Source organism: Pristiophorus japonicus, chromosome 11 (genome assembly GCF_044704955.1).
Source record: "Pristiophorus japonicus isolate sPriJap1 chromosome 11, sPriJap1.hap1, whole genome shotgun sequence".
Classification (NCBI taxonomy): Eukaryota; Metazoa; Chordata; class Chondrichthyes; family Pristiophoridae; genus Pristiophorus; species Pristiophorus japonicus.
The window spans coordinates 84,617,037-84,636,379 of NC_091987.1; the positions used below are offsets into that span (position 1 = coordinate 84,617,037).

Below are 19,343 nucleotides of genomic sequence, written 5' to 3' on the forward strand. Positions count from 1 at the left end.
GAGAGGCCAGCGCCGGTTCTCTACAACGGCGGCCACCATGTTCCACGCCAGAACCGGGCGGAAGTGACGCCACCGGCAATTTTTTCAACAAAACCATCCTTAACAGCCAGTGCTACAACACCAAATTTCGTGACCAGTATTTACCCCAGCACTAAAAACTTGCATTTATATAAGGTTTTTAAAGTAGTAAAATATCCCATAGGTCTTCCCAGAAGAATTATCAAACAAAGTTTGACATCGAGCCACATATAGAGAAATTAGGACAGGTGACTAATAGCTTGGTCTAAGAGGTAGCTTTTAAAGAGCGCCTTAAGGGAGGAGAGAGTTTTAGTGATGGAGAGTTTCATGGAGGGAATTGTAGAGCACAGGCAGCTGAAGGCACGACCGCCAATGGTGGAGTGATGAAAACGGGGATCTGCAAGAAGCCAGATCTAGAGGATTGCAAAGATCCCGGAGGTTTTAGAGCTGGTGAAGTTTGCAGAGATAGAGAGGTTGAGGCCAAAGAGGGATATGACAACAAGGATGAGAATTTTAAAGTAGAGGCTTTGCTGAACCGAGAGCCAATGTAGATCAAAGAGCATAGGATGATTGGTATGAGCACAAGACTTGTTGCGAGTTAGGATACAGGCAGCAGAGTTCTGGATGAGCTTCAGTTTATGGAGGGTGCAAAGTGGGATGCCAGCATTACAATAGTTGCGTCTAGAGCTAACAATGGCATAGATCAGGTTTGCAACAGCAGATGAAATGAGGCAAGTGTGGAGACGGGCGATGTCATGTAGATGGATGTAGACAGTCTTGGTGATGGAGTCGGCAGCTCACCTCAGGAATCACTTTTCAGAGGGGCACACATATGAAAGAAACACATCTATTTCATTCTTTATAATGACACTCTGGGGATGCAGCGCATGTGGCAGGTAATGTGCTATCGTCATTTCCCATGCGTCCACAAATGCCACATTGATGCCTGTGAACATCTTTCTCAGCACTAAATCAAGCTGATAGGCGTACCAGTCACTGTTGTAGAGACTGACATCATGTGGAAGGGCTTGGACATTGGCAGTCTTCATTACAACCAATGTATCCGGACTCCTGCTTAGCAACTGTAGAATTGACCTCCGGATATTCTGTAGCCTTCGGATATACACTTCCACTGGTAAAGTGCTGAAGTGGGACCATAAGGTAATGGCTATAACTGTGTTTTTTCCTCCCTTAATTTCATCCAGTTCATTTGAAATGTAGTGCAGATCCTGGCTCGAAACAGTGCTGAATCGGATTGGTGGGCCATGAGGACGAAATTCCACCATGATGTGGTTTTCTGAGTCCACAGCAAGGTGAGGACCAATGTTTATAGGATTTCCAAGATCAAACTTTTTGAGACCTAAAACAGAAATGTAATATCATTTAACATGCTTAGCCACAATATTGCTGATGTTAACAGGTATGAAACTGGGAGGTGGCATCATTTCACAAAGCAGAGCACAAAGTTTCCACTGTGCCAATGTACAGATGAGGAAAGAGACATAAATCGTACAGTGGCATCGTGTAATCAGCACAGACTGACAAACTGACAAATAAACGCATACCACCTATATTATATTAGTTTGTTCCACCTATTTTGTAAATTAATCTCCTTTCTTCCCCTTAAACCGAGCACCATCCTCCAATTGAGGGGCAGGCAGACCAGTGCCGTGTTCCCATGGTGCTGCCAATGCTGGTCTGTCTGAACTCAAAGCAAGACCGGTGAGAGTTAACTGTGTCAGATTTTCTCTTCCTCCCTCTGAGAAATACTTCTATCCAACTGGGAGATGGAGCTTAAAAGCTCCCTCTGTGGGAACACAGAGGGAATAGACACTGGTGAACTTCACTGTTAACTGGGCAATGTTCACCAAGAATTTATTATGAGTCAGCTTAGTAAATCAATAATTTCTAATGTCATGTCAGAATTTTCTATCTATACTTGCCGATCTCCATGGAAAAAAAATTTAGTTTTTCTTTCTGTAACTGTCATTCTGGGCTCAATCTTAACTCCCAAAAATGGATGGGGTTGAGTCGTGTCAGAGGTTAAAATGTGAAATATCTGGAACAGGAACCAAACCCACCTCAAACCCGTCCACTTCAAATTTTGACGGAAGCGGGACAAGGGGCTGACACCCAATCTGCTCGCTGGAAGCAGGTTGGTCATTTAAATATTATAATTAGGCTGCCTGCCTTCAGTTTAACATTGGTTCTATTTTTAACCACAGGAAACTTGGGAGCTAAAAGCAGGTGCGAAGGGTGGAATCCATGAGGTAAGGGCCTTTACAGCACTGCTTGTGGGACAGGAGGAGGGGAGTGTCCTCCAAACCCCCCCCTCCCATCGCAATCTGTTTGCTCCCCACCTCCAGCATCGGACCCCCCCCGACCAACATCGGAGCCTCGCCCACCCCCCCCCATCATCAGACCCCCCAGATCAACATCGGAAGCCCCCAACCAACATCGGACCCCCCTGACCAACATTGGAGCCCCCCCACCACCATCGGACTCCCCGACCAACATCGGACCCCCCAACCAACATTGGACCCCCCCGACCAACATCGGAGCCCCTCCCCCCGCCCGCCCCATCGGAACCCCCTGACCAACATTGGACCCCCCCAACCAATATTGGACCCCCCCAACCAACATTGGACCCCCCCAACCAACATCGGACCCCCCCAGACCAACATCGGAGCCCCTCCCCCCCCGCCCACAGCATCGGACACCTCTGACCAAAATCGGAGCCACCACCCCCCCACCATTGGACCCCCCTGACCAACATCGGAGTCCCCCCACCCACCATCGGACTCCCACAACCAACATCGGAGCACCCCCCGCCCGCACCATCGGAGGCTGGATAGGACAACATTGGTATAATCAAATCTGGCAAATAACACATAAATGTAATGTTATGCATGTTGTAGGACCAACACAGAATACGCTCTGATTTTTAAAAATTCATTTATTTATCTCTAGTTGCCCTTGTGTGGATTGTTGTGAGCTGTCTTCTTGCACCACTGAGGCCTGGAGCAGGGGTGTGGTGGGGGCGAGGGGGAGTGTTGTGGGGGTTGGGACTTGGCGGGGGAGGAGGAGAGGGTGGAAATGGTGCAGGTTTAAAGGGGGAGGGGGTGGAAGAACATTACCCAGGCCTAACAGAGGACAGGAGAATGTGATCTATCTTCCCACCTGGATCATGGTCTTGCTCTCATCCCCCTTGTCAAGCCCCACTTTTAGACCTCCACCACATTTTTCCCCCTCCCCACTGTTTTCATTATGTTCCCAGCTCAATAAGTTCCTGATCTTCTATCCTCGAGTTCCTAACATCCCCACCCCCAGCTCCTGACCTTCTCTCCCCCTCCGATCTCCTCGCTCTCTCCCCAAGATCTCCTTTCTCTCTCCCCCTCCGATCTTTCACTCTCCCCTTCCAATTCTCTCCAATCCGCCTCTGATCTTCTCTCTCTATCCCAATGCAAACTACTCTACACCCGCTCTGATTTCCTCGTGCTCTCCCCTCCAATCCCCTTTCCTTTCCATCTGACCTCCTCTCTCTCTCCGCCTCTAGAGGCATTTAAAACAAAACTCCAGTCTTTTAGTGCTGAATGCAAGTTAGTGTGTAGAAAAAAAAATAAAAACTTGCAACAAACTAGAAAGTAGATACAAATATTATAAATAATCTAGACTAGGATATGTCAGAGCAGGTTGTGAGCCTGGATTGCAGCATGTGGGAGTTTGTGACAGCGTGACTGTCCAGAGCAAACACGGCAGCAATAGATGTCTCTGTCTTGAATATCTCCGGCTCAGAGTCATTGAGCTGAAGTGCAAGTTGGAGACATTCTGACACATAAGGGAGGAGGAAGAGTATCTGGACAGTGTGCTCCAGACTTCGGTCACACCTCATAGAGAGTTGTAGGTTCAGAACGGGGTTGGTGTGAGCGATAATGTGCAGAGTACAGGGAATGCATGTGAGATAGAGAATGAGAATCCGCAGAAACTGATCCAGTGGGTACAAAGACTGTCAGAAGGACAGCCAGAATGTGGATGGTGGCACTTAGTAGCAGGTGGTTGTCTAAAGTGGGCATGTGGAGGAGGTGCGGAAACATAATGTGATAGTTGTAGGGGATTCAATAATTAGAGGACAGATAGTGTGCTTTGTAAGCAAGATCGGGAGTCCCACATGGTATGTTGCCTACCTGGTGCTGGGTCAGGATTGTAAGGATATTGGAGCGGGAGGAGGAGGATCCAGACATTGTGGTCCATGTTAGGACCAACAAATTAGGGAAGAGTAGTCAAGAGGTCCTGTTTGGTGAGTACCACGAACTAGGAGCTAAATTAATAAATCGGATCTCAAGGATCATAATCTCCGGATTATTACCTGACCCACGTGCAAATTGCTGTAGGGATAAGCTGATTACTGACGCGAACACGTGGCTAAAGGAGTGGTGTAGGAAAGGGGAGATCCATTTCATGGGGCACTGAAACCAGTAATGGGACAGGAAGGAGATGTACCCTCACCTGAACCGGTCTGGGACCAGGGTCCTATCAGAAAGAATAAATAGGGCGGTCAAAAGGATTTAAAACTAGTAAATGGCGGGGAGGGCTCAGATGGAAAGTGTAGTACAAATAATAATTCAAAAACACATGAAAGGGAAGAAAGGACCCCAAATACTCCTTCCAGGTGAAACAATGATTTACTGGTGCTTCTTTCAATTTGGTATACTGTATTCGCTGCTCACGATTTGGTCTCTACATTGGGGAGACCAAACGCAGATTGGGTGACCACTTTGCAGAGCATCTCCGTTCAATCTATAAGCGTGACCCTGAGCTTCCGGTCGCCTGTCACTGTAATTCCCCGCTCCACTCCCACTGCGACATCTCTGTCCTCGGTCTCCTGCGCTGTTCTAATGAAGCTCACGCAAGCTCGAGAACAGCACCTCATCTTTTGTTTCGCAATTTACAGCCTTCTGGACTCAACATCGAGTTCAACAGTTTCAGAATATAACCTCTGTCCATTTTTGGCTCCTTTCACCCACCCCCACAATCTTATGTTTTTTTTCACTTTGTCTCCAATGGCAGCTGGTCATTATTCTGCCATTCACACCCTATTCACTAACTAAGGTTCACTAACATTCTTCTAAATTCTATCATTGCCATTTCAATTCAGCCCATCATCCCTTTTGCCTCTCTAATCTCTCCTGCCTTCCACCCTATCACAGATCTTCCCTTTTGTTTTTTCTTCCCCTCCCCCTTTCAAGTGCTCCTTAAGAATCTGTTCTTTTCGAACATTCGCCAGCTCTGACAAAGGGTCATCGACCTAAAACGTTAACTCTGTTTTTCTCTCCGCAGATGCTGCCTGAGATCTCCAGCATTTTCTGTTTTTATTTCAGATTCCAGCATCCACAATATTTTGCTTTTGTGTTGCTGCAGAGATCTGTGCTGGGGCCTCAATTATTCACTATATGTATTAATGACTTAGATGATCGGATAAAAAGCCACTTATCCAAATATACCGATGACACAAAGATAGGCAGCATAGTAGGCAGTGTAGATGAAAGCATAATATTACAATGAGATATTGATAGATAGTGAATGGGCAAAACTATGGTAAATGGACTTCAATGTAGGCAAGTGCGAGGTCATTCACTTTGGACCTAAAAATGATGGAACAGGGTACTATCTAAATGGTGAACAGCTAAAAATATTGGAGGTCCAAAGAGACTTGGTGTCCAGGGACATAGATCATTAAAATGTCATGAACAGGTACAGAGAGTAAACAAAAAGGCGAATGGAATACTGGCCTTTGTATCCAGAGGACTACAATAAAACAACAACACCAACTTGTCTTTATATAGCACCTTTAAAGTAGTAAGCCATCCCAAGGCGCTTCACAGGAGTATTATAAGCAAAATAATTTGACACCGAGCCATATAAGGAAATATTTGGGCAGGTGACCTATAGCTTGGTCAAAGAGGTAGGTTTTAAGTAGCTTCTTATAGGAGAAAAGAGAGGTAAAGAGGCAGAGAGATCTAGGGAAGGAATTACAGAGCTTAGGGCCTAGGCAACAGAAGGCTTGGCCACCAATGGTTGAGCGATTATAATCATGGATGCTCAAGAGGGCAGAATTAGAGGAGCGCAGATGTCTTGGGGGCTTTGTGGGGCTGGAGGAACTTACAGAGTTTGGGTGGGGTGAAGGTACATAAAAAGGAAAAGAGTGGCTAATTAAATATTGGTCCCCTAGAGCATGAGACTAGGGAATTAATAATGGAGAACAGGGAAATGGCAGAGACGTTGAACAAATATTCTGTATCGGTCTTCACAGTAGAAGACACTAAAAGCATCCCAATAGTGGATAATCAATGGGCTATAGGGAGGGAGGAACTTAATACAATCACTATCACTAATTAAGTAGTACTTGGGAAAATAATGGGACGAAAGGCAGACAAGTCCCCTGGACCTGATGGCTTACATCCTAGGGTCTTTAAAGAAGTGGCTGCAGAGATAGTGGATGCATTGGTTGTAATCTCCCAAAATTCCCTGGATTCTGGGGTGATCCCAGCGGATTGAAAAAGCGTAAATGTAATGTCCCTATTTAAAAAAAGAGGCAGACTAAAAGCAGAAAACTATAGAACACTTAGCCTAACATCTATCATTGGGAAAATGCTGGAGTCCATTATTAAGGAAGCAGTCGCAGGACATTTGGAAAAGCATAATTCAATCAAACAGAGTCAGGATGGTTTTACGAAAGTGAAATCGTGTTTGACAAATTTGCTGGAGTTCTTTGAGGATGTAACGAGCAGAGTGTAAAGGGAGAACCGGTGGATGTAGTGTATTTGGATTTCCAGAAGGCATTCGATAAGGTGCCACATATAAGATTACTGCAGACGATAAAAGTTCATGGGGTTGGGGGTATTATATTAGCATGGATAGAGAATTGGCTAACTAACAGAAAACAGAGTCGGGATAAATGTGTCATTTTCCATTTGGCAAACAGTAATAAATGGGATGCCGCAGGGATTGGTGCTGGGTCCTCAACTATTTACAATCTATATTAATGACTTGGATGAAAGGACCAAGTGTAATGTAGCCAAGTTTGCTGATGATACAAAGATGGGTGGGAAAACAAATTGTGAGGAGGACACAAACAAATCTGCAAAATGATATAGACAGGCTAAGTGAGTGGGCAAAAATTTGGCAGATGCAGTACAATGTGAGAAAATGTGAGGTTATCCACTTTGGCAGAGAAAATAGGAAAGCAAATTATAATTTAAATGGAGAAAAATTGCAAAGTGCTGCAGTACAGAAGGAACTGGAGATCCGTGTGCATGAAACACAAAACGTTTGTATGCAACTACAGCAAGTAATCAGGAAGGCAAATGGAATGTTGGGCTTTATTGCAAGTGGGATAGAGTATAAAAGCAGAGAAGTCCTGCTACGAGTGTACAGGGTATTGGTGAGGCCAATAAGAAAGGATATACTTGCATTGGAGGCTGTTCAGAGAAGGTTCACTAGATTGATTCTGGAGGGGAGGAGTTTTACTCATGAAGATAGGTTGAGTACATTGGGCCTTTAAACATTGGAGTTCAGAAGAATGAAAGGTGATCTTATCAAAACATATAAGATAATGAGGGGGCTCGACAAGGTAGATGCAGAGAGGATATTTCCACTCAAAGGGGAAATAAAAATAGGGGACATAGTCTCATTATAAGGGCCCGCCCATTTAAAACTGAGATGTGGAGGAATTTCTGCTCTCAGAGGATTGTAAATCGATGGAATTCTCTGCCCCAGAGAGCTGTGGAGGTTAGGTCATTGAATACATTTAAGTTGGAGATAGACAGATTTTTGAGCGATAAGGGAATAAAGGGTTATGGGGAGCGGACAGAGAAGTGGAGCTGAGTCCATGATCAAATCAGCCATGATCTTATTAAATGGTGGAGCAGGCTCGAGGGGCCAGGTGGCCTATTCATACTCCTATTTCTTATTATGTAAGCCAAGGAGGGATTTGAAAACAAGGATGAGAATTTTGAAATCGCAGCATTGCTAAATGATCAGTCAGAACAGGGGAGATCGGTGAATGGGACTAGCTGCGAGTTTGTGTACTGGCAGCCGAGTTTTGGATGATTTCAAGATTACGTAGGGCAGAATGTGGGAGGCCAGTCAGAAGTGCATTGGATGAGTCAAGTCTCGAGGTAATAAAGGCATGGTAGAAGTTTGAGCAGCAGATCAGCTGAGGCAAGAGCAGAGACTCTCGATCCATGTTACAAAGGTGGAAATAGGCGGTCTTAGTTATGCCGCGGATGTGTGGTTGGAAGCTCATTTCAGGGTCAAATATGATACCAAGATTGCAAACAGTGTGGTTTAGTCTCAGACAGATGCTAGGGAGAGAGATGGAGTCTGTTTTTAGGGAACTGGGGTTGTGGAGTGGACCGAAAACAAATGTTTCGGACATCCCAATATTCAATTGGAGAAAATTTCTGCTCATCCAGAGCTGGATGCTGGACAATTAGTCTGACATTTTAGAGACCATGTAGGGATCGAGAAATGTGGTGTTGAGGTAGAACTGGGTGTTGTCAGCTTCGATGTGATACTGACGTTGTGTTTTTGGATGATGTCGCCAAGGGGCAGTATGTAGATGAGAAATAGGAAGGGGCAGAGAATAGATCCTTGGAGGACACCAGAGGTAATGATGTGGGAGTGGGAAGAGACGCCATTGCAGGTGGTTCTCTGGCTACGATTAGATTGATAAGAATGAAACCGGGTGAGTTCAGTCCTACCTAGCTGGACAATGGTGGAGATGCATGGAGAAAGATGGAGTGGTCAACCATGTCAAAAGCTGCAGACAAGTCAAGAAGAACGAGGAAGTAGAAGATAGAAAGTACAAGGGGGTAGAAATTATGCTCCAGCTATTCCAAGCCCTGGTTAGATCACACCTGGAGCAATTCTAGGCACCACACCTTAGGAAAGATATATTGGCGTTGGAGGGAGTGCAGTGTAGGTTTACCAGAATGATAAACCGGATTGCAAGGGTTAAATTACGAGGAGATATTACACAAATTAGGATTGTATTCCCTAGAATTTAGAGGGTTAAGTGGTGATTTGATTGAAATTTTCAAGTTATTAAGGGGAAAAGATAGGATAGATAGAAAGAAACTATTTCTGTTGGGTGGAGAGTCCAGGACTAGGGAGCATAGCCTAATAATTAAAGCCAGACCTTTCAGGAGTGAAATTAGGAAACACATCTACACACAAGGGTGGTAAAGATTTGGAACTCTCATCTGCAAATGGCAATTGATGCTTGATCAATTGTTAATTTTAAATCTGTGTTAATAGATTTTTGTTGACCAAGGACATTAAGGGTTGTTGAACAATGGCGGGTATATGGAGTTAGGTCACAGATCAGCCATTGAATGATGGAACAGGCTCGAGGGTCTAAATGGCCTATTCCTGTTCCTCTGTTCCTATTGACGGGATGTGGGTGTTGCTGACAAGGCCAGCATTTATTGTCCGTCCTTATTGCCCTTGAGAAGTTGGTGTTGAGCCGCCTTCTTGAACCTCTGAAGGTGCTCCCATAGTGCTGTTAGATAGAGAGTTCCAGGATGTTGACCCTTCAACAATGAAGGAACAGCGACATATTTTCAAGTAAAGATGGTGTCTGACTTTGAGGAGAAATTGCAGGCAGTGGTGTTTCCAAGTATCTTCTGCCCTTATCCTTCACTGTGGCAGAGGTCACCGGTTTGGGAGGTTTATCGAAGAACCCTTGGTGAGTTGCTACTGTGCATCTTGTAAATGCCACACACTGCTGCCACTGTGTACCTGTGGTGGAGGGAGTGAATGTTTAACGTGATGGATGGGGTGCCTATCATGCATGCTGCTTTATCCTGGATGGTGTCGAGCTTCTTGAGTATTGTTGGAGCTGCACTCATCCAGGAAAGTGGAGAGTATTCCATCAAACTCCTGACTTGTGCTTTGTAGATGGTGGAAAGGTTTTGGGGAGTCAGGAGGTGAAAACTCGCCTCAGAATACTCAGTCACTGACCTGCTCTAGTAGCCACAGAATTTAGGTGGCTGGTCCAGTTAAGTTTCTGGTCAATGGTAACCTTCCGCCCCCCGCCCCCAACCTGTTGATGGTGGGGAATTCAACAATGGTAATTGTTATATATGCATGTTAATGTATTTACTGTAACACTAGACCACTGAATGTACCTTCACCCTGTATACATGATACCTGTACCACCAGAGGGTGCTGCTGCTGGAGACTTATGGGTCACCTGAACACTGCAGGTAACCAAGTATAAAAGGGAACTCACCTCTTGATGTCCTCACTCTAGGAGCTGCAATAAAGGAATAAGGTCACTACAGTTCAAGCACTATACCCTTACCTCGTGGAGTCATTATTAGAATGCTTGCATATACTACAGTAATGCCACTGAATGTCAAGGGGTGGTGGTTAGACTCTCTCTTGTTGGAGATGATCATTGATTGGCACTTGTGGGGCGCAAATGTTACTTGCCATATCGGTGAGTTATTTAATATTAGTTGTTTTCATTATGTTCAGAGAAGTTTCTCATCAAGTTTTCTACCTACTTTTCTTGGTTCAAGTTTGTACTTGGGCCAATTATACAAGCAAAATTGACAAATTTCAAGTGTCACATGTGCGTTTTATGTGTGATCCACACCACACGCAAAATGATAAGATATAGGTAGTTAGACAGAAAGATAGATCAACTAATCAATCTAACCTGGAATAAATTGAGTGAAATATTCAAACCACTGACGTAGAGTGGAATCTCCAAATAGATGAACTACTTTTCTACGAAGACAGTCTGTAATTCTTGCAGGAGTGTCAAAGCGGCGAATATTGCAGGACGTTGACATCCACTGGTTCTTATAATAAAAGCCAGATGGTGATACCAAAGGCTGTCCACGGCCACATTTTCCCAGAACTGCGGCTGAAGATAAAGAGATCCAAGATACAGGAATCGTGATGCATTATACCTTAGGTTATCAGTACATTTTCATTTGGTGAATCACAGTTTCCATGGCAATGACAAATCCCAGCAGCACCATTAGCTGTTGCCACAGAAAGTATTACATAGCATGACATAGAACATAAAGCACAGAATCAGGCTATTTGACCCAACCAGTCCATGCCAGTATTTATGCTCCACTTGAGCCTTCTCCCATCTTTCCTTATCTAACTGTCAGCATAACCTGCTTTTCACTTCTCTCTTATATGTTTATCTAGGTTCTCCTTAAATGCATCTATAATATTTGCCTCAACCACTCCCTGTGGTAGCGAGTTCCACATTCTCACCAATCTCTGGCTATAAAAAATTCTTCTGAATTCCCTATTCGATTTCTTGATGACTATCTTATATTGATGGTCTTTAGTTTTACTCTTTCCCACAAGTGGAAATACTCTCTCTGTCTACTCTATCAAAACCTTTCATAATTTTAAATGCATTTATTAAGTCACCCCTCAGCCTTCTCTTTTCAAGAGAAGAGACCCAGGCTGTTCATCCCTTCCTGATAGGTATAATCTCACATTTCTGGTATCAGCCTTGTAAATGTTTTCACTGAGCTATCTAAATAAGGACGACCACTTTTGATCCTTGGTCTGTGCTAAGTCAGCTCGTCTCAGCTGGGTGGGAGTAGAGCCATTACATAAGACATTATGAGGACCAGATAGTCATGTCGCATTGAGTACAGCCTCTTGTATACATGGCTGTCAACTAAAATGTTTTACTTTCTCCAGAAAATATGAAGAAAACTAATAATTACAATTTTAAAGTTGCACCTCACCCCTGACTTCTAACTAGTGGCTTCTTTGGTATAGCTTCGAGTCCAAGTCTATCGCACTTCCCCTGAGAATAGAGATTAGGTTAGGAAAGATGCTGCTAATCTGTTATCCTTCCTATACATATGAACTGTTCATGGCGGTGTATTGAATCTTATTGCAATTGTACATGTCTTTGGTGAGATCACATCTGGAGTACAAAATTGTTGGTCTTCCTAACTAAGGAAGGGTATACCCTTAGAGGTCATGCAACAAAAGTTCATTTGCTTGATTCCTGGGATGAGAAGGTTGTCCTATGACAAGAGGTTGAGTAAATTCGGCCTGTACTCTCTTATAAAATTCTGAGAGAGCTTGATTGTGTAGATGCTGAGAGGCTATTTCCGGTAACTGGAGAGTCTGGAACTAAGGAGCATAATCTCAGGATAAGGAGGCAGCCATTTAGGACAGGGATGAGGAGCAATTTCTTAACAGAGGGTTGTATATCTTTGGAATTCTCTACCTCAGAGGGCTGTGGAGGCTCAGTCTTTGAGTATATTGAAGACAGAGTTCGATAGATTTTGGATATTAAGGGCCCTACGTATGGCAGCACTTTGTAATTTTTCTCCATTTAAATTATAATTTGCTTTTCTATTTTTTCTGCCAAAGTGGATAACCTCACATTTTCCCACATTATACTCCATCTGCCAAATTGTTGTCCACTCACTTAGCCTGTCTACATCCTTTTGCAGATTTTTTGTGTCCTCCTCACAATTTGATTACCCACCCATCTTTGTACCATCAGCAAACTTGCTACATTACACTCGGTCCCTTCATCCAAGTCATTAATATAGATTTTAAATAGTTGAGGCCCCAACACCGATCCCTGCAGCACCCCACTAGATACTGTTTGCCATCCGGAAATTACTTCACTATTCTGCTTAATCATACTCCATCTAATATAGCAAACCTTCAACTTACTTATCACGACCTTAAAGCTATCTTACCTGCCCGAGGTGAAGGCTCTACGGTTATATAACTTTTGCCGCTGGGTAATATGCGTTTCTTGATGTTAACTTTACTGAAAATATAACCATATTGTACATGAAGCCATTGTGTCAATAAAAAAATGAATACATACAGGAAGAGGTAGCCCAAAACAAATATCAGCGATCTATTCCTCAAACATTTTTCTGAAATGTATTTCAACAGATCAAATTTATTACTATTATACTTTCCATGTGTCACCAGTGTCAGTTTCATTCATACCGTTAATCTTTAAAAGACAAAGTAACAGCATGATCTATTCTTCCGATGGTAAGGAATGAATAGAACTGATATTTCTTATTACAATGTTCAAGTTTTGAATTGACATTGCTGTATTAGGTAGTCTGGTTCTAGACTTCACACATATATCACATAAGAACATAAGAACACAAGAAATAGGAGTAGGCCATATGGCCCCTTGAGCCTGCTCCACCATTTAATATGATCATGACTGATCCAATCATGGACTCAGCTCCACTTCCCTGCCCGTTTCCCATAACCCCTTATTCCCTTTTCGGTTAAGGAAATGTCTATCTCTGTCTTAAATTTATTCAATGACCCAGTTTCCACTGTTCTCTGAGGCAGCGAATTCCACAGATTTACAACCCTCTGAGAGAAGAAATTCCTCCTCATCTCAGTTTTAAATGGGCGGCCCCCTAGTTCTTGTCTCCTCTATCAGTGGAACCATCCTCTCTGCATTCACCTTGTCAAGCCCCCTCATAATCTTATAAGATCACCTCTCATTTTTCTGAATTCCAATGAGTAGAGGCCCAATCTACTAAATCTTTCCTCATAAGTCAACACCCTCATCTCCGGAATCAACCTAGTGAACCTTCTCTGAACTGCCTCCAAAGCAAGTATATCCTTTTGTAAACACGGAAACCAAAACTGTATGCAGTATTCTAGATATGGCCTTTTGCGGGTTTTTTGTGTCCTCCTCACACATTGCTTTTCCTCCCATCTTTGTATTGTCAGCAAACTTGGCTATGTTACACTTTGTCCCTTCATCCAAGTCATTAATATAGACTGTAAATAGTTGGAGTCCAAGCACTGATCCCTGCGGCACCTCACTAGTTACTGATTGCCAACCAGAGAATGAACCATTTAACACGACTCTCTGTTTTCTGTTAGTTAGCCAATCCTCTATCCATGCTAATATATTGGCTGAATTATGCTTTTCCAAATGTCCTGCCACTGCTTCTTTAATATGGACTGCAACATTTTCCCAACCACAGACGTTAGGCTAACTGGTCTATATATTCCTGCTTTTTGTCTGCCTCCTTTTTAAACAGGGGTGTTACATTTGCTGTTTTCCAATCTGCTGGGTCCTCTCCAGAATCCAGGAATTTTGATAAATTACAACCAATGCCACCACTTCTCTTAAGACCCTAGGATGCAAGCCATCTGGTCCAGGGGATTTATCTGCCTTTGGTCTCATTATCTTACTGAGTACCACCTCCTTAGTGATTGTGATTGTGTTGAATTCCTCCCCGCTATAGCCCCTTGACTATCCACATATTTTTAGTGTCCTTTACTGTAAAGACTGATAGAAAATATTTGTTCAGAGTTCCTGCCATCTCCATGTTCCCCATCACTAATTCCCTGGTCTCGTCCTCTAAAGGACCAATATTTACTTTAGCCACTCTTTTCCTTTTTATAAACCTGTAGAAACTCTTGCTATCTTTTTTATATTTCGTGTTAGTTTACTTTCATAGTCCATCTTCCCTTTCTTAATCATTTTTTTTTGCCATTCTTTTAAAAGCTTCCCAATCTTCTGTCCTACTAGTTTTGGTCACTTTGTATGCCTTTGCTTTTAATTGGTTACCATCCTTTTTCTTTAGTTAGCCACAGATGGCTATCTTTTCTTTTCCACCCTTTCCTCCTCACTCGAATATATTTTTCTTGAGAGTTATGAAATATCTTCTTAAATGTACGCCACTATTCATCAACGGTCCTACACTTCAATCTATTTGCCCAGTCCACTTTAGCTAACTCTGCCCTCATACCTTTATAGTCTCCTTTATTTAAGTTAGTACGCTGGTTTGAGATTCAACTTTCTCCCCCTCCATCTGAATTTGAAATTCAACCATGCTATGGTCACTCATTCCATAGGTATTCTTTATTGGAGATTGTTTATTAATCCTGTTTCATTACACAGGACCAGATCGAAGACAGTCTGCCCCCTTGTTGGTTCCGTTACATAATGCTCAAAGAACCCGTCCCTTATGCACTCTATGAACTCTTACTCAAGGCTACCCTGACCAATTTGATTTCTCCAATCACAATCAAGATCAGAATAGAAGAAGGAAAATCAATATATAAATAAAAGAATGTAAGTTATATACCTTTGGAAATAATGGCCTTCTTCTCCAATTAAGAGTCCTTTCTCATATCCTCCTTTAGCATGGTTGATACGAGCAGAGCAGGGGAGCTTCTGTGGTTTGTAACAGAACCAGGGCTCCCCAGTCCTGGGATCAGTAAAGTTACAGAGCGGTTTAGTTTGAGGCAAACACAGATTGCACACAGTGGTCTCTGAAGTACCCCCTGATTTGAAGGTACTTTTAAAATACACTCTATCTGGCTGTTCCTCACGTAGCCTTTCAAGTGCTTGGATTCCTTCACTGGGATGAACCAAGGAAACAGACACTTCGACTTTCCCTGACCAAGATAAATTAAAATTTATATAGTAAAATCCATTTTGATTATCTACAACTGTTCCTGCTGAGCCGGCTTTTAAAGCTGGGGTGTGGATTCGGCCTTGGAGATAGTCACCCCCATATTGCTTTGGGTGTCCTTCAAAATCATTCATACGCAGCATCACTTGTAACTGATCTCCAACATAGAAAGTCTTTCCAGAATTTACAATAACAAAGTGAACATGTGATGGGTCGCTGCTTTTCAGAAAGGACACAGCAGGCTTGGGTGGTTTTGGCCATTCAATCATTTTCATAAGGATTGTCCCCTCTGACCTTTCTTCAGGGGTGAAGCTTTGATTCTGGTAGCCACATCGCACCAATTTGTGTGTCCAAGGGGTCTTCCTTGGTTCCACTTTCTGCCTCATTGCGGGATAAAACGTTGGAGGTGGATATCTCCTCCTTTTGGACTCTGATCCAGAAATTGGATGTTTATCATACTATGAAAAGGAACAATATTTTAATGAATATGTTTTCTATTGTAATTGCCTGCATGTTATTTACATCCTGCTCCAGAGCCTAAATGGGGCAGAGAGCAAAGGGATCTAGGAGTACAGATACACAAATCAACAAAAGTGGTGATGCAGGCTAATAAGTCCATTAAAAAAGGAAACATCGCACTGGGGCTAATTTCTAGAGGGCTAGATTTGAACAGCAGAGAAGCTAGGTTAAACATGTAGAGACCACAATTGGAGTGCTGTGGTCAGTTTTGGTCTCCATATTATACAATGACATAGATGCACTGGGGAACGTGCAAAAAAAGATGATACCAGAGCTGAGAGGTTCTACCCATGAGGAAAGATTGAACAGACCGGGCTCTTTATTCTAAAGCGAAGGCTGAGGAGTAACCTGATAGCAATCCTTAAGATTATGAAAGAGTTTAATAGGGTAGATAGAGAGAAGATGTTTCCACCTCGGGGGAAGACCAAAACAAGGGGCCATAAATATAACATAGTCACTAATAAATCCAACAGGGAATTCCAAAGAAACGCCTTACCTTGAGAGCGTTTAGAATGTGGTACTCACTACCACAGGGAATAGTTGAGGTGAATATCATAGATGCATTTCAGGGGAAGTTAGAAAAATACACGAGGGAAAAAGAAATAGAAGGTTATACTGATAGTGCTAGAGTAAGAAGGGTCGGAGGAGGCTCGTGTGGAGCTTAATCACTGACATGGAATAATTGGGACGAATAGCCTGTTCATATGCTGTCCTTTCTATGTAAAAAGAAAGAAAGACTTGCATTTATATAGCACCTTTCATGATCACTGGTTGTTGCAAAGCACTTTACAGCCAATAAAGTACTTTTAAAAAAAATTATGCAATTCTACGTAGTCAAAAAAGAAGCAAGGAAAGGTAGTTCAGATCACAGATTTCTTCAGGATTGCTACACCATATTTAAATGGGTTATATACTTAAATGAAGCAGCATGCATTAGGGGTTTTATATTTTCAGACTGCATCTCAAACCAGGAGAGAATGTTTATAATCAGTCAGCGCTCCCACTGCTGATCACTATCCAATGACATGTTGGAAGAGCATGTGTGGCATAGGGTGATGACAGGTTGGGTTTCACTATGAGTTCACAAGAGAAACAATTGGTTTTACCATTCTACACACCTGTATATTACCCAAGTTTAGAATCAGCATCAGCAGTGTTGCCAGAACCAGCAACGTGAAAAGGGCCCGGAATATGGGTTGTTCAGCCATACTGGAAGGTCACTGTTCACTAATCATTATCAGTCTGTTTAGCACTTCTGCTTTGTAAATCTGAAACAAAAAACACTAATGCATTTAAGATCAACAAATTACTGCGACCTAATAAAATCATACAATCATAGAGGTTTACCGCACAGAAGGAGACCATTTCAGCCCATCGTGTCCACACCGGCCAACAAGAGGCTATCCAGCCTAATCCCACTTCCAAGCTCTAGGTACGTAACCCTGCAGGTTACGGCACTTTAAGTGCACATCCAAGTACTTTGAAAATGTGGTGAAGGTTTCTGCCTCTATCAGGCAGCGAGTTCCAGAACCCCACAACCCTCGGTGTGAAGAAATTTCCACTCAAATCCCCTCTAAACCTTCTACCAATTAGTTAAATTTATGCCCCCTGGTTGTTGACCCCTCTGCTAAGGGAAATAGGCCCTTTCTATCCACTATATCCAGGCCCTTCATAATTTTATACACCTCAATGAGGTCTCCGCTCAGCCTCCTCTATTCCAAGGAATCAAACCCAGCCTATCTAACCTATCCTCATAACTAAGATTCTCCACTCTCAGCAACATCCTCATAAACCTCCTCTGTACCCTCTCCAGTGCAATCGCGTCCTTCCTGTAATGCGGTGACCAGAACTGCACGCAGTACTCTAGCAGTTTCCATTTGAGTGTCCTGAGGGAAGCCTCTAACTATAATTTCCCCAATTAAGTCAGAGGACTGGAGGGTGGCAAATGTAGCATCCATCTAAAAAAGAGACCAGGATATGCCAGGTAATTTATAAGCCTATCGGTCTTACTTTAATTGTTGGTAAATCACTAAGTATTTGGAGAAACACAAGTTAAAAGTGTCAGTCAGCACCGATTTTTGAAAGACAATTTATGCTTGACTAACCTCATTTTTCTTCAATGAATTCTAATAGAGAGCATACATTTAGGGTTGGATTTTTGGCTGATTTGCGCCACATTTAGCACCTCAGCAGGACGCAAAAATGATTTTGGGGGTGTAAAATGAGACGCACAAGATTTTGTACCCGGACGGAACATTCAGCAAAGGTTTTGTGGCGACACTAAACGTACCACCCCATCGCTCTTTTGACAGTTGATGTTATGTCTTGAATAAAGAGTCAGACTAAATACTCCAAGCTCAAAGTAAGTGTGACCATCGTCCTTTATTCCAGATCTCAGAGTACCTCTCCAGCCTGTGAGGCCTCCTTATATACAGGTGCTCCCAAGGGATTGGGATGACGTAAATCATCGTGCATCGCTGAGCTAGTACCCCCCGGCAGAACTATCGAGCATTTAGCCTGATTTAGCGTCCACCCAAGAACCCACCCAGAAAAACCAGACAGACCCAGGGCACACCAGGTGCTAATGCCGCCATGTTGAAAGCGAAGAAGAAAGGCACAGTTGTGACTGATTAAAAGGATTGGGAGAAGAACGCTGCATTACTGCATACTTTTGATTGTGAAGTTTATGTGAGTTTCTCGTTTGTTTTATATAGGACATTTTAAAAGATGGGGACATGCCAGGTAGGGAGCAGTGCATCCTGGCTGCTATTGTCATACGGCTTCAAGTTGGAGGAAGGCTTACTGTTGATCATTTGCAACGTAATCGAAGAGGTCACAGACATATGGGGAGGAGGCCTTACCCCCACGAGTTTACAGGGAACATCGCTCATACCTCCAGCTCTCTGAGGCACAGTGCGTTAGAAGGCTGCGCTTCTGAAAAGAAGAGCTGACCAAGATATGCCAGCTCCTGCAGGCAGACCTACAGCACTACCATCATCATCATCATCATAGGAGGTCCCTCGAACGAGGATGACTTGCTTCCACATGAGTTCACTGATGTTTCAATGAAGGACCTGGTATTCCAGTCCTGAACCCGAGGATGCCTGTGCGTGGATTTTTTTAGCGTGTGTTGACCATTGCACACCAGCCACCACACGGGCTTGACAGAGCTAGGTCTTTATCCAGTGGCAAGTGTTAACCAGGACGACTGGAGACCTGCTCTGCTGCACGGACCGAGTGCGCACATATATTGCAGTGTGGGCTGGACCGTGCTGCCCCTGGCCCCTCGGCTCTTCTGGACCCTGTACCCTCATTTACCCTGTA

The 19,343-nt window shown here is 43.4% G+C and overlaps 1 protein-coding gene across 1 annotated transcript; it reads right to left on the minus strand.

Moving 5' to 3' along the window:
- Positions 1 to 827: 827 nt before the first annotated feature.
- Positions 828 to 17,227, minus strand: LOC139275549 (NXPE family member 3-like). The gene is made up of 5 exons (XM_070892717.1): positions 17,138 to 17,227; positions 15,171 to 15,958; positions 12,786 to 12,859; positions 10,745 to 10,954; positions 828 to 1,378 (listed from the first exon to the last, which is right to left on the minus strand). Exons 1-5 carry the CDS (start codon positions 17,225 to 17,227, stop codon positions 828 to 830), a joined length of 1,713 nt encoding a protein of 570 aa, XP_070748818.1.
- Positions 17,228 to 19,343: the final 2,116 nt, after the last annotated feature.

Coding starts and splice junctions, on each gene's coding strand:
- LOC139275549 (XM_070892717.1), bottom strand. CDS start 17,227: ATGGCTGAACAACCCATATTCCGGGCCCTTTTCACGTTGCTGGTTCTG. Junction 15,959..17,137: donor TAAACTTGGGTAATATACAG/GTGTGTAGAATG, acceptor TCCTTTTCATAG/TATGATAAACATCCAATTTC. Junction 10,955..12,785: donor AGAGCCTTCACCTCGGGCAG/GTAAGATAGCTT, acceptor CTTTATCTTCAG/CCGCAGTTCTGGGAAAATGT.